The 14,311-nt window shown below is 37.9% G+C and overlaps 2 protein-coding genes across 4 annotated transcripts; both read left to right on the top strand.

The window, feature by feature from the left end:
* The first annotated feature begins 2,118 nt into the window (after nt 1-2,118).
* Nucleotides 2,119-3,770, top strand: rgs1 (regulator of G protein signaling 1). 3 transcript variants are annotated; one of them, XM_065953319.1, is made up of 4 exons: nt 2,119-2,223; nt 2,542-2,621; nt 2,706-2,872; nt 3,137-3,770. In XM_065953319.1, exons 1-4 carry the CDS (start codon nt 2,213-2,215, stop codon nt 3,311-3,313), a joined length of 435 nt encoding a protein of 144 aa, XP_065809391.1. In that variant the 5' UTR covers nt 2,119-2,212; the 3' UTR covers nt 3,314-3,770. The 3 variants fall into 3 exon arrangements, with proteins under 3 accessions (XP_065809391.1, XP_065809390.1, XP_065809389.1); XM_065953318.1 differs by having other exon boundaries at nt 2,133-2,324; nt 2,561-2,621; XM_065953317.1 differs by having other exon boundaries at nt 2,133-2,324; nt 2,537-2,621.
* Nucleotides 3,771-10,962: 7,192 nt separating this feature from the next.
* On the top strand, nt 10,963-12,706 carry LOC109995380 (regulator of G-protein signaling 13). Its single transcript, XM_020649085.3, has 5 exons — nt 10,963-11,120; nt 11,234-11,290; nt 11,388-11,449; nt 11,547-11,713; nt 11,805-12,706. The coding sequence occupies exons 1-5, from the start codon at nt 11,053-11,055 to the stop codon at nt 11,988-11,990; spliced, it is 540 nt and encodes a 179-aa protein (XP_020504741.1). The 5' UTR covers nt 10,963-11,052; the 3' UTR covers nt 11,991-12,706.
* The last annotated feature ends 1,605 nt before the right edge of the window (nt 12,707-14,311 follow it).

The raw sequence follows: 14,311 nt of genomic DNA, 5'->3' as shown, positions 1-14,311 counted from the left end.
TCAGCAGGGGAGAGCAGTGTTGTGTGTGTGTGTGTGTGTGTGTGTGTGTTGTGGAGCTCCTGCTGTTTCTCTACACATGGCGCTTTTGCAATGCTGTAACGCAACGTGAATGCACAGACTGGTACAATCTTGAGTTGTTGCAGAATCAATATGAATGTACAAAGATGTAATGATGGCAGAGCTGTTATGGAATCATGCTTTGAAAAGAGCTTCTGATTATCGGTTCCACCATTTTCATTGATCTTTAAAAATCTCAGCAACTCCTCAATGGATAAGAATGACATTTGGTGACGACATTTGAGTTCTCCAAAAGATGCATTTTCCTGACTTCTGTGGTCACCTGACCTTCCCTTTGGCTACAATATGTATTTAAGAGACTGCAGATGTAAATTAGCTTCAAGCTAACTCTGGTACAATGCATGAAATGGCAACATGTAATTTTGATATTGTACATGATCCCTTTACATATAAAATCAATTAAATTAATGTATCACTCTGAGACAAAGGTGCTGGAAGTCAAGCAAAAATGGACACCATCAAGTATGTCAGTTATTGGAACAGACTGTAAAAATAAAGGACATGTGCCTTTATTTAGCCATGAGTTTGGCATTTTGGATTTTGAAACCAGACGTTAGCATTTTTAGATGAGAGGGTTGGTAAACTAAAGGTATCAAGTTATTCAGTTGGTGTGGTTGCTGGTCAGATTGGTCTGGACTGGAGAAGCTAAGAGAGCTTGAGAAAAGTATAGACTTGCCACCTGCTTGCATCCTGCTACATCTGCGGTAGAGTGAGCAATGAGTAAACTCCACAAAACCAATTCCAATAGGGAACCAGTCCTTTCATCACCATGACTTATTGTATTCTCTGCTGGGAATAACAGACAAAACTGACTCCCCTGCACTGGCTTCCAAAAATAAGTCTATTTATGCCAAACACTGAACAAGCTGACAAACTGGACACAAATAGCAACGCCTGCTGGTCAATGCTAACATATGAATGATGTAATACCAGATACACACTCACAGAAATACACTTCATTGACTATTGATAACTTACTGACTACTTACAATTGGTTAGTACAACAGCAGCAAAACATCAGGTTTTTACAACTATGCATGCAAATCTCCAAAGGGCACCGACACTACGAACACAGACAAATATTCTGAGTGAATTAGCTGTCTTGATGTCTAGCAGATAGCAAGCAACACCCGCCCATATTTTGGAGCACCATCAGTTAAAGCAGTCAGCCACTCATTCTGCATGACTTAGAGCCTGAATGTGATTTAAACAGGTGAGTTATCCAAAAATTCATACTGGTACAGTTTTTATGATGCACCTGTAGCTAATCTCAAGTGGCCACTTCAGGAACTGCAGTTCTTTGGCACTAGCACTTTGGCTTCATTTTTTTTCTTAAACCCTGGAGGTTTCCTCTAGAAATAAACCCACATTGAATGTATATTTATACACTATGTCAAGAGACTGAAAAACTCTGAACATGAAAAAGCCTAATCACAAACTTTATGTTTTAAGTTTCACTGATCACCTAAAACAGGTGAATATGTTATAGGTGGCTCATTAATAAATCAGTGCTTGTTAAGTCTTTTTTGCAGATATGCAAATGGTTGGATGACGAGGCTTTTCCTTAATAGTGAATTTGTTTATGGCTATTTGTTTATGGTTGGGATCTTTCCCAGAGCTTCCTGACCATGGTTCATTGCTTTAGTTAAATCATATCATGACTTTGATATGTTGTGCTCTACCACAGATAACCATTAGATCACCATATTCCTCATTATTCTCAGAAACAATGCCCTCTAGTTCCAACTGAGTGTTGACGAACTAGAGTTTTTAATCATAAGATACAGAGTTGAATTATCTCAATTGTATTTATATAGTTTGTCTCCAGTAATGTAAATCCTCTGCCACCTTCATATTGTCACTTACATGTTAATGATCTGAGTTTTGGAAAACAGGTGTGGTCACTGGTCAGAATAAATCACAGCCGAGCTCTCTTCTCCTCAAGATGAGGAAGGATGCCCCGTCTCTCCTGACATCCACACTTTGCATACAGATTTCCATATATTCCATCCATGTTGGGTGGGGGTCATTTAGATTTGTTCAGTCCCTTGACTCCCTCGTTTCCAAACAAACACGACTCCATCTTCAGTCTGGCAGGATCTTATCTCTGCCTCCCTTCGTAGAGGACGAGGAGATGGCGATAAAGTGAGTTACTGCACATTTGATTATTGGGCCTTTACCATTTTTCATCAGGAAACAGCTTTACAGCAGCCATGTGGAAAATACCCGGGAGGTTTTCACTCACTGTAAGTCTCACCTTGCATCAGTAAATTCTGAAGGAAATTGTAGAGATTGAAGGTTGATGTAAGTTGCTCAATGAAGGGAGAACAGTGTTTAAAAGTTGCTTTAAAAACATAGGAGATGCTTTGAATAATAATTGATTTGGTCTTGCAGTGTGGTTTACAGGTTGAGTTCACAGATAACTGGGCTAGTGATAGATCTTGATGCTCTTTTCAAGGGTAGATTGTGTTGCTTCCCCAAGGATCCGCTGGAGGATGTTGAGACTTGGGGTGAGTCTGTGGACAAAGTTCTCAGTTGTAAAGGTGAGTTTCCAAATATATAAGTATATAAACAGTATATATACTTATATATATTAATAGCTTCTTGCCATCATGTTTGATTTTCAGCTGGACAGATAGCTTTCCGGCAGTTCCTGAAGTCCGAGTACAGTGAGGAGAACATCTTGTTTTGGATCGCCTGTGAGGAGTACAAAAAAATCAAGTCAGCCCCCGAGATGATCTCATCTGCCAACAGGATCTACTCAGAGTTTGTCCAAACAGAAGCACCCAAACAGGTAAAAACTGCAAGCTTCTCAAAAAAACAACATATTTTTTAAAATATACATTAAAAAGGCCATTGGAGAGTTATATTCTGGATTTAGCTGGCCTATAGGGATGTAGTGACTGCAATAAAGCTGTACAATTGTGCAATCTGTGCAGATAAAACTCCAAACTTTCTTTCAAACTGCACAAAAGTTCTTTCCCCTCTCAACATTATAGTGAATGATAATGAAAAGAGGTGCTGTAAGATGCCCCCGGGCTATATTGTTTGATTTCAGATCAACATAGATTGCGGTACCAGAGAAAACATAACAAAGAACATCTCCCAGCCGACCCTGACTTCGTTTGATTCAGCACAGAAGCTCATCTACAGTCTGATGGCCAGGGATTGCTACCCGCGGTTCCTAAAATCCGACATCTATCAGGGACTCCTGAGGCGAGGCGATTCAAGGTGACTGTTTTAAAACTGACAGCCTCTCACCAAAGGCCCATGAAAAAAAAAAAACATCTCTCCATCTCTGATCTGCTGTAGCACGCTTTGATTTCAGTATGGATAACGGGTTCATGCCAGACAATCCAGCTCCTATGTGTAGCAGCAATAGTTTTTCTCAACCTGTGTGATTCCGTAGACAGATACAGCTCAGAGAATGTTTGGTTTGTATTATACTGTATCTCTTAAATTATATGAAGTTTTGAAAATAGTCTCCAAGGACATTGTGCACATAATGTATCCCTGATGATCTACTTTCTCCTTTCCCCCCATGAGGTTGATAATAAAAAAGAAATCCTTTTATTGTAAAGTATTATCACCAACTCATTCTAATTGATTATGCAAATGATTCAACCTTTCATGCTGTGACAAACATAGCTTTGATGCAAATAAATATGTGAGTGCCTTGTTACACTTCCTTATTTTGTGTTCTGTGAATGGTGTCGTTCATATATGCATTATAGTTGTGTTTTTTCTAAATTGTAAAAAGCAAGAACTAAGTTTACTTAGCTGAATAACATTTGGTTGTGGTTATTTGAATGTAATGCAAATCCTTTTTTATTTATTCATAATGCAAATCCTCTTTTTTTTTATTCAGTTCAGGCAAAACTATGTATAACCAGAGGCATGTCAAAGGGGCAGTCTGGAGTGGCATGGGCCCCCTCCTAGAAACCGATATCGTTCCTTTCAGAGGCAGGGCTTATGTTAAAAATTGTAGCTTCTATTACACTTAAGCATGGAAGTGTATTACTTTGTCCCTCTGTTGTAATGTTAGTACTTAGAGACGCTATATCTGTTTAGACAGAAATGCAGAAATGGTAAATACTGCAGTTTCTATTCAGACACATCTGTGACTTGACTTTCTGCCCCCCCCCCTACCCCCCGCATAAGCTAGCGCCAAAGTTGAGTCATCCAAGTCAAAAAATGCCTTAACAGATCTTAACAGATCTTGTCTCAATCAGATTGAGACAAGAAAATAAATCATTTTTAAAAAGTAAGTCAAGTAGAAACAAAACCCAGAACGTGCAGGACCCCATTCATTTATTATCAAAACAGAACAAATTCTATAGGTCAAAACATACACCAGATGGCAACAAAGTTCTTCAAGCAACAGTTTCATCAAACAAAAGGACAGAACTATCATACACTTCCTCTAACTTAGTGTGGTGTTCCTGCAAAATCTGACTACAGACAGAAGAAGGTTTTACATTTACTGAAACATTTAGAGGAAGTGAGTGAAGCACCGTCTACTGATACATTTTTTTCAGAAAAGCCAGACTACACATGGGCGGGAAGGAGAGCACTTTTGGTGGCAATTCACTCAATGTTGCTGTGTGAGTTCATTGACTATCAACACTTTGAATCAAAAGTGATAGAAAATGCTGTTAGAATAAAATGATTGTCCTTTATGTAAATCCCCTCACGAAAGGAAGATTAGTGCACATGTATGTAGAATTAGATCATATGAGTTACTGCCCTCTGTACTATCAGCTTGTTCGTCATTTTTAGTCTTTAGAGGAATTTTACTAGCTTACATTACCGTCTATGTAAAAAGCATGCAAATAATAGAAGAACACAACACAGCAGGCGTGCAGGCTGCCAACTTTTAGACATCATGTTCAGAACAACAAAACAAAATAACTCAGCATGTGGGATTTGAAGTAACTACTTCATTTTTCACTTTTGGTACATACAACTTTACATTTTTATTCTCTGATGGGTTTTTTTTCAAGTTTGGAAAGTGGAAGTTGGCACAGCAATGAGCATGTGACTGCAGGGTGCAGCACGAACATTTTGTTCTGTTTACATTGTGGCTGAATATACAAATGACTTATTTTAAGAGGTTTTGTTCAACCTTCAGTGTTGTGCGCCGTGCAGACAGCTCACCACAACATCCTCCTGTTAAGATGACTCTTAGTGCACTCTTCTCATTGTGGGTGAAGGATTTAGTTTGTTCAGTTCTGTCAAATATGTGCATTTGAAACCACATGTCTAACCTGCACTCATGAATATGACGCATAACGAACACATCTGCAGTAGAAATAGTTTGCAGGAGTTGAAGTAGACATGAAAGTGAAAGAAACTAAGAGGAAGAGGGGAGTTACCATTCTTTCAGTTGCTAGAGGAAACACACAGATGGGTGTCGCAAGCGATAAAGAAAATGTCTGAGATAACATCTTATGCTGCCACAGAAAGACATCAACAGCTGCATTCAAACCTGGAACGTTTCCTGTAATGCAAACTGACATGAACAGTGTCACTAAACTCATAACATTTAGTTTGACACTTGAGTTGCACTTTTGATGTCACTACTGTTATCAAACTTTCCACTTTAAGTCAAACATGCAAATAAGATAGCTTTGACGCTCCTATCAGGAGTTTTTTGACGTTTTTGAAAAAAACTCAAATGAATGCTGTTGCCTTTGCATGAGCCACAAAAACAAACCATCAGAGACAAGATTAACCATTTCTGGAATACTAGTTTTATTTGTCATATCCCCTGACACAAGATACTGTAGTAGTCTCATGAAGTGAGTTATAGTTCCTGCTGAAACAGCCTTTGTTTACAGTTTCCACAGTGAAGATTCACATTGATGTTTTTGTTGTCAGAAAACACTACTTACATGTGTACAGGACGAGTTCAGCAAAAATATAGAGGTATAACTTTGTCCACAATTGGCACCAAAATGGAGGTCTATGCAATACTATAAATCACATATTCTTTTAATATCTGACATCATTGTTTTGTTCATGTAACATGCATTGGCATACATGATTTTATGTAGGTCAACAACAGAATAAACATCATATTTTTTAGACTTCACATGTGCTTTAGGTAATATTACTGGTATTCACACTTCATGAAAATCATCGAGCATCTGTTCTTGTCAAAGTAACATTATTATCTTACAGTTGTGCAGCTGATCATGCAGCGAGCATTTATTTTCACATTGCAGATTGACACACAAAAAGGGTTATGACACAGGAAGAAGATGTAAGCAGATCACACAGCTAAATGTGAAACATCAAATGTTACAACATGAACAGGAACTTTTACAATTCTTTAAAGTACATATTCTAGACATAATTAAGATCAACAATGTTTGAGCTTCTTTATGTAGACTGACATGTACAGAGTTTTATACTAAAGTCCTTTTTCAAGTGGAATGATATGTTGGTCTGGCTCTAAGTTGTTCCTCCTCTTTGATCCAGACTGAAAAATCTCAACAACTTTTTAACAACATTTATGTTGACCAAAGTATGAATTCTAACTTTTTATATATATTCTAGATATATTCTAGATTCTATTCTGTTACCTGTTGGCTCAGTTTTAACTGGATAGTAAAACCAGCTTCACCTGTTGAAGATTTATATATTAAAGAGTTTTTAGCTGGTTATGAAACAGACTGAAAATGAACATGATGGATGCCTCTTTATGAACTACTTGTATGAGATTATTAATTATTTCTATTTAGATCTTTTTACTCCTGTTACCGCTGCCACTGGGTCTGTGTCAAGATCAGCTGTTTAACATGATGAGAGTTTATTAGGGAACACTACTTAGGTAAGTACAGGACCATCAAAGAGATGAGTACCACTTTGTCCACAGGGGTCGCCAAGAATACCTCAACAATAACATTTCAAGGTCTTGGGATACTGATGCTTAGTACTCCTTTAATTGAGCTTGACAGTGCTACCTCTTCATGTATGCAATTCTAATGAGGCCTTAGTCAGCTGGTATCACTCTGAAACATTTCTATCTGATGTAAACCATAGAGCCGGAGGGCGACTCATAACCGTCAATGATGTCACAGGCATTGTTAGGCAAATCTCCATGACGATAACGTTGAGAGAGCTACCGTTGTATGTCACCCTCTGTTGTTATATTAATGCTCAAACACTAGAAGACTCTGCTCTCAAGCTGCTCTTCACTCTTAACAATAGTTTACTCAATTATTTGTCAACACCAATCACAGGCGTTACTATTTTTGTTTAGGTTTAGTTTTTCTGCCTTTATTTAGAGACAGAAAGGAGGATAGATTCAGAAATCAGGGCGAGAGAGGGTAGGGAATGACATGCAGGAAAGGAGCCACAGGTCGGATCCTGGAGGACCTCCGTCTTTGTACATAGGGCACCCGCACCAACCACCAGGCTACCGCCGGCGCTCCTCACAGGCCATTACTTGGTGAGTGGACGCAGCCAAAGAATGCAACTCAATATTATTGGATTAAAGGCTTCAGACATGATCTGCTGTTTACACTGTAAGATTTAAAAATAAATAAATAAATAAATAAATAAATTGTATGCACAGTGTGTTAAGGATTACGGATCCCTCCCCACCAGATGGAAGGATTTGTTAACCATAAACTGGACTTCATTTCTAGAAAACTGTGAGTCAGTTTAAGGCAGAAGTAAAGAGAAAATGAGTAAAAGTCGGTAAGAAACTTGTGCTTGAATGAAAGCCATGGGTGCTATTCTGAACACACAGGTTGTAGTCTAATTTAATACATACAGTAAGTGGATAACAGACATCACCACACTATTAAAGGCACCGCACATTTACAAATAACTGAGAGCTTTTTTAAAGCCTGTATTATCAGGACTTCCTGAAATCATTTATTGTAAGCAGCGCAAGACTTTATAGTAACAGTGGAGGACATCAGAGCCAGAGAGATGTTGACTGTGAGCTGATTCTATACTGTTTCACAAACCTTTACACGCTCAATATGTTACTTTCAAATTGATCTTGAAATGCCACATATACTGTATCTTTGGTTTTCAAGGTATTATTATGGTATGATGAAGTTATTTCTAAAGTCTTACTTTCAAGTGGGACACACACCACTAGGGACAGAAAATATTGACATTGTCATGGACTAAAAAAATAAGTACAAGCACCCCATATCATGTAGCAGGACTGTGGACTTTCACTTTTAAGACGTTCAGAGATGGGGATTGCAAATGGCCTCTGTGTTTTCTCAAACTAGAATCTAGAAGAGATCTGAATTCTTTGCAAAGCTTGAATTTATTGAACAAAAGTTTTACAAGGCTCCAAGTATTGAAAGGGTTAAATTTTTCTCGATGTCATTTGATAAAGCAGATAATAAAGATAAGATAGTTCTTTATTAATTCAAAGGAAATTCTAGTGCTATATTGCACCAAAATTACAGTACAGTCAAATAAGAGTGACAGCAAGAAGCATCAAGTATAAAATATAAACATAAAAAGCCATCCTGTTCACCCGGCACAAAGTGTCTTGATGCACAGCCCAGGTGTCTTATCTATTTTCCAACTGGCACAGTTGTAATTCCCCCACCCAGCCTCGATGTTGTGTAAAGTGAAGTTGCACCCACCTTAGCTCCCATTGGTGTGTTTGACTTCAGTGAGGTGTGCTAAGTGAATTGGTGGCATGTTACTATCTTGAGGACGCAGAAATATACTGCGCCTTAGACCAAGGGTTCACAACCTTTTTTTTTCTTGGAGCTTACTCCAAAGCGCCCAGATTGTGCACAGCACAGCGAAGCTAGCAAAATGTAGTCGGACATGGTCTAAATCACTCTAGACTGGATTTGAAATCCAAATAATAATTTCCTGATAAATTAACAACATAATATGTTTAAGTTAAAACATAAGTAAACAAAACAGAAGTAGTTATAATAGCAGTTACACTGACAATAAATGATTAAGCAAAGCTCAATACAACATGTGAGAATTTAGTTTTGTCAGCTTTGGCGCCCAACGAAGGTCTCTGAGTGCTACTACACTGACCCACATTGCTGTTACACCTACCCCTCTTAGATAATGTGCATTTGTTTACGAACAGAGGGTGCTAATTTACTACAGACGTAGACACTTCTCGTGAGATGACCTCGGCCTGCTGCCAATCTTACATACTGCAGTAATCAGCTGATCGAGCCGTGTTGTGGACATGGGAGAGACGCCATTTCCCCCTGTTAAAAGTTATTGTACTCTTAAATTGATCACTGAAATGACTTTTTTAAGGTTGTTCTCTTTAAAAAAAAACATTTTAAGACTCCAGAGGAATGTCCAAACGACAGAGCTTTTGTTTTGTCACAACTTCCTGTAAACAGAGAGGCAGGAAGTGTGTGACGAACTGAGAGTGGTGTCAAATGGTCATATTATTAATCCATCAAAAACAACATTTTTTATTCATAGATACCCAAATAACAACACAAGTTATATCCCATGGCATTAAACATATAAAGCAGGTATTGGCTATATCCTGTGTATTATTATTAAAAGACGAAAAATCAGTTTTATTCATAAATCCATACACAGTGAGGTTTGATAGATTAAACAGGAACCTTCAACCCCTGCAGTAAAAAAAAGAAAGAGCGGCCCTCATACTTCCTGTGTCTATCACCTGAGTCCTACCTAAAATGGAAAGACTGGGGTGGCTTCTATGTCTAAGACATATTTCATAACCACATGACCCTTGTTTGGTTGGAGTGGGCGACATTTGTCTCATGTTACTGCTTTCTGTTTCCCTCCATGTTTCCTGTCTTCTTTCACTATGAAAAGTCAAATAATGACAAGTCCTTATCAGTAAGAGACAAAGCAGATACAAGATACACTTAATAGAATTAAATGATAGTTGTGTCAAAGCAATGACAAGTAAAGTTAGACAGAGTATAAGGGGACAGACATGTAAGAGTATTAAATAATGCTTAGATAGAAACTAAGATGCTAAGTTATTACTAGAGCTAACATAAATATCAAACAATTTTGCTTAACTGATCACTTATTTTGTTTCAGTTTAGGGTTAAACAGGGTTTTAAGTAGTTTGAAGAGGTAGATGACATAGTCAACAGAGTCAAGCTAACTGCTCCGCATGCTAACAGTTTTTACGCTAAGTTAATTATGTTGCAGAGCGTAGCTTCATACATGTAGTTGCCATACACACTGGTACATAACATTGATACAAATCTTTTCATTGTACTCTCATACACAAATAAACATATACCAGTAAAAAAAAATAATAAGTCTGATCTTTTTTTTCCATAGTTAGCAAGCTAATGTTTAGCAACCAGGAGCTATTGTGTACATATTGAAGCAGTTTAACCCCTCAATGTTTTGTATTGAGTAAGGAAACATTTTTATTGTGGTGAGTTAAAAACATGTATCTATAATGGTAACAATTAGTATTTCTTCTTTTAAAAGTAACATAATCTAACTTTAAAAAGAAGAACTTGTTATGAGAGGAATCTTTTCTCTATTAACTACAAGGAAGCGTACCCTTATGACTGAAGGCTTTAAATCTTTACATCTTTACTTTTTTTTTGGTCAAATTGTACTTTATAAATGCTAATTCATCTGAGCAAAAAATGTACCAAAACATAACAGTATCATTGGTCCTGGAGCAGAGACTGAAACATTTCCCTATCTGTTGTTGAATGTTCCACTGCTTGATTTGCATCCCCACGTCTTTAACGCAAACAAGTAACCATGCAGGTCTCAATACAGTACAGATAAACAACCATAGCAGCAGCAGGCCTATGTGCAAGTCTGCGTCATATGCAACTTCCTCTTTTTCTGCGGTTAGCTCAGAGTGATGCTGTGACGATACTCACCAACCTCATTTAAAAATTCTGCTGCTCGTATATAAGGTGACACCAAGTGGATTTTGTGGACAGAAAGTGTAATAGTGGAAGACTGTTAGACACACACACACACAGCATTGCCATGCCAAGCCTTGTCACATCACCGCAGTTCAACATGGACACCGCTAGCAAAATGAGAGGAAATGACAGGTAAATATTTCATTAGCACGTTATCTTCTTTTAGGATTGCGGTTTAAAGTTTTGATATAGGAAGAAAATGTTATCGAAAGACCTTGCTGACTTGTGTTTGTTCGCTTACAAAGGTGTATCCTGAGGTCTCGGCTGCATCGTAGTTCATCTCGGGCAGTTACCACTGAGGGGTAAGTGAAGCAAAAGTCTCCATTTGAAACTAAACATTTCAATGCTTCACCTACTTGTTGCATATGTGAGTGACACCTCACCCTTCTTCTTTTGCAGGCTTTGCTTTGAGGAAATGTCCCAGTGGTCACAATCATTAGAGAGACTCCTGTCATCTAAATGTAAGTTAAATGATTTGTATTACAATATTTGTAGTTTTACTGACAGTTTTCTTCCTCAGTGCTTTCTAACTGGTGCTGCTGTTCTTTTGCTGTGTAGATGGTGTAACAATATTCCAGGCCTTCTTGAAGACAGAGTTCAGTGATGAAAACGTTGAGTTCTGGATGGTGTGTGAAGACTATAAGAAGACCAAGTCGTCCTTCAGGATGTGCTCCAGGGCCAAAAAGATCTTCAAACGCTACATTCAAGCGGAGGCTGTGAGAGAGGTATTCACAGAGGTGTTGATTCTATGGTCATATTTACACTTATGACTTTACCATAGCATTTACTGACTTCTTTTTTCCACTCTGCTTTAAGATCAACATTGATCACAAGACCAGAGACCTGATCAGGCGAAACATTAAGGAGCCCACCACAGCTTGTTTCGATGACGCCCAGAGGATTGTCTACGGGCTGATGGAGAGAGACTCTTACCCACGTTTCCTAAAGTCTGACATCTATCAGGCATTTCTTGACTCCACATCAGAATCGTCGAAGATGTGAAGAAAACGGATAAGAGGGAAATTGTGTTTGAAGGTGCTGGGCTGTGAAGCTGAGTTGATGTTGGACTACCTAAGAGGACCTGGACTGTGTGTTTGCTCATTCTGAAGCCAATGATAGTGAAGGTTTAAAGCCATAAGCCCCCCAAAAAAATAAAATAATAATAATAATAATAATAATGATAATTAAAAAAAACATGAAGACACATGCTTCCCTTCTGAGCTGACAAAGAAGCGGTCTCTGATTCAAAGTAAAAAATAGTTTGTTCCAAACCAGTTGGTGTGAGAGGCAAAGATTAGCCAAACATTTCTATATTTGAACAATGATCAATAGCAGCCAATGTCTTCTTTTCTGTGAAGTAAAGGACTTCCCAGAGATACCACAATAATGAAATGAAAATGTTGGGGACTTTCTGCAGAGATCTGCCAGGAAGTTGATGTGGTGCAGGCAACACCTATGATGTAAGAGCAGAGCTGGGATCTACATTTTCTCACCTTCTCAAGTGTATTGTTATCTCTCTAAAGCAATAGCCTAGATTAGATATTAGTTCATGATAAATGCAGCAGTAAAAGAATTGAAGTTTCACAGTCTGACATGAGTACTGTGAAAAAAATGTTATAAGCTAAAATGTGTGTTAAGGTTTGTTAAAAGGTGATGTATGTGAATATTGAAATGGATTTGTACATATTCATTAATAAATATTTATCATTTAATTGAAATTGGCTGACAAAAAATATTTTGTTTGTTTTAAGAAGAGCTGGCATGTCTCAAATCTGTTCTTTCCAGATAAACAGTGATTCATTTGCCCAGGTTTTACACAGTCTTTAGATACACGTCATGAATCCAGGAAGAAATTTAGTCAACAAGTGAGTCATTTATACTGTCACTCAATTTTTTTTCATTTATATATTTAAACTATAATTACTATTTTTTTCATCTATTAGTTCTGGTAAATGAAGAAATATTTAAAACAGTCCAATGAAGCTGGATTATTTCCTCCTGCTTCACATCTGAAAATGTGTCTTTGTAATATAGTTCTTTTCAAAATTAGAACAATGCTTATGTTAGTTAACATCTAAGGCTATATAGTAGACAAAGACTAGCACATAATACCTTTCATCAACATGTTTAAGCACAGGAAACAATGTGTGTAAGAAACGCTAGCTGTAATAGCTCTGTCCAAATGTACCAAATCCACCCACCAGTAGCTCTGAAGCCCATTATTAAGCAATATCTTTGTAGCTTTCTCATTTCTTTATTCAGGTCAGAAATAGAAAATATATGTCACGGCTCCAACCGCACCCCATCTCCTGTGTGCAACTGACCTCTATTTTGAAGTGTGTGTGTGTGTGTGTGTGTGTGTGTGTGTGTGTGTGTGTGTGTGTGTGTGTGTGTGTGTGTGTGTGTGTGTGTGTGTGTGAGTGTAAATCAGGCACATAAAAACCATCATCAGCTTGTTAGACAGTTTACCCTCATGTTTAGGGAGAGAGAGCTTTATGGATTAGCGAGAGTAAGGGACAGTGAAGTTACGCACAGAGGTGGAGGGACAAGAAATTAGAACTTTAATTGATCATCTGTTCTAATATTGTAGTCACCGACTGATGCTGACCTTTTTTTCTTTAGCCCCCTTGTGGCGCGAGGTCCAGTGTGTGATTGGTACTTGGTGAATAAATTCTCTAGGCCAGATACCATTCACCTGTGCTGCCTGCTGGAAAAGCTTGATTGGAACGCAGCTGCAGTGAAGCAATTAACCAATCAGAGGACAGCCAGCAGTCAGGGCGCAGCTTCATTTGTTTCAGCTCACCACTGAGCCTCTCGTTGTCTTTAGTCCTTATTTGATGTTCTTAGAACTTTTGTCATACATGATGTGAGGCACTCGTTTTCTGTTTTGACTGGGTCAGGTATTAGTTTAGTATAGTAAACACACACTCACATTAGATTTCTTACTTTGTTCAGAAACATTAGGTTTCTGGGCTGTTCATTTGTTTGATTTGGTAAGTTAGTGTCGTTAGGTTTTATTTTCATTTATTTTCACCAATTAGACTTAGTATGTAAAACCTAGAGTCCATCTGTCCAATCTGTTATTGATTCTAGCAGCACTCGTTGGCTCTTTCAGTTTGCCTCACTTTTTGCTTCTTTTGTAATAAATAACTTTAATTTACCAACACCGTCTGGTTTTTATGTTGCTTCCCTTTCCCCCCACGAGCCAGGTCGTGACACTTTAATTCTGTTTGCTTCTTTGTGCTAAACTGAGCTAACCTGCTAATGGCATTGCTTTATTCAAAATAAAATTCTATGATGTTTTTATTTTAGGTATAGCCTTG

The sequence above is a fragment of the Labrus bergylta genome, chromosome 4 (assembly GCF_963930695.1).
Source record: "Labrus bergylta chromosome 4, fLabBer1.1, whole genome shotgun sequence".
Taxonomy (NCBI): Eukaryota; Metazoa; Chordata; class Actinopteri; order Labriformes; family Labridae; genus Labrus; species Labrus bergylta.
Note: the sequence above shows the minus strand (reverse complement) of the source record. Positions and strands in the feature narration are given on the sequence as shown.

Coding starts and splice junctions, on each gene's coding strand:
- LOC109995380 (XM_020649085.3), top strand. CDS start 11,053: ATGCCAAGCCTTGTCACATCACCGCAGTTCAACATGGACACCGCTAGC. Junction 11,291..11,387: donor CGGGCAGTTACCACTGAGGG/GTAAGTGAAGCA, acceptor CTTCTTTTGCAG/GCTTTGCTTTGAGGAAATGT. Junction 11,714..11,804: donor AAGCGGAGGCTGTGAGAGAG/GTATTCACAGAG, acceptor CTCTGCTTTAAG/ATCAACATTGATCACAAGAC.
- rgs1 (XM_065953317.1), top strand. CDS start 2,292: ATGTGGAAAATACCCGGGAGGTTTTCACTCACT. Junction 2,622..2,705: donor CAAAGTTCTCAGTTGTAAAG/GTGAGTTTCCAA, acceptor TTTGATTTTCAG/CTGGACAGATAGCTTTCCGG. Junction 2,873..3,136: donor AAACAGAAGCACCCAAACAG/GTAAAAACTGCA, acceptor GTTTGATTTCAG/ATCAACATAGATTGCGGTAC.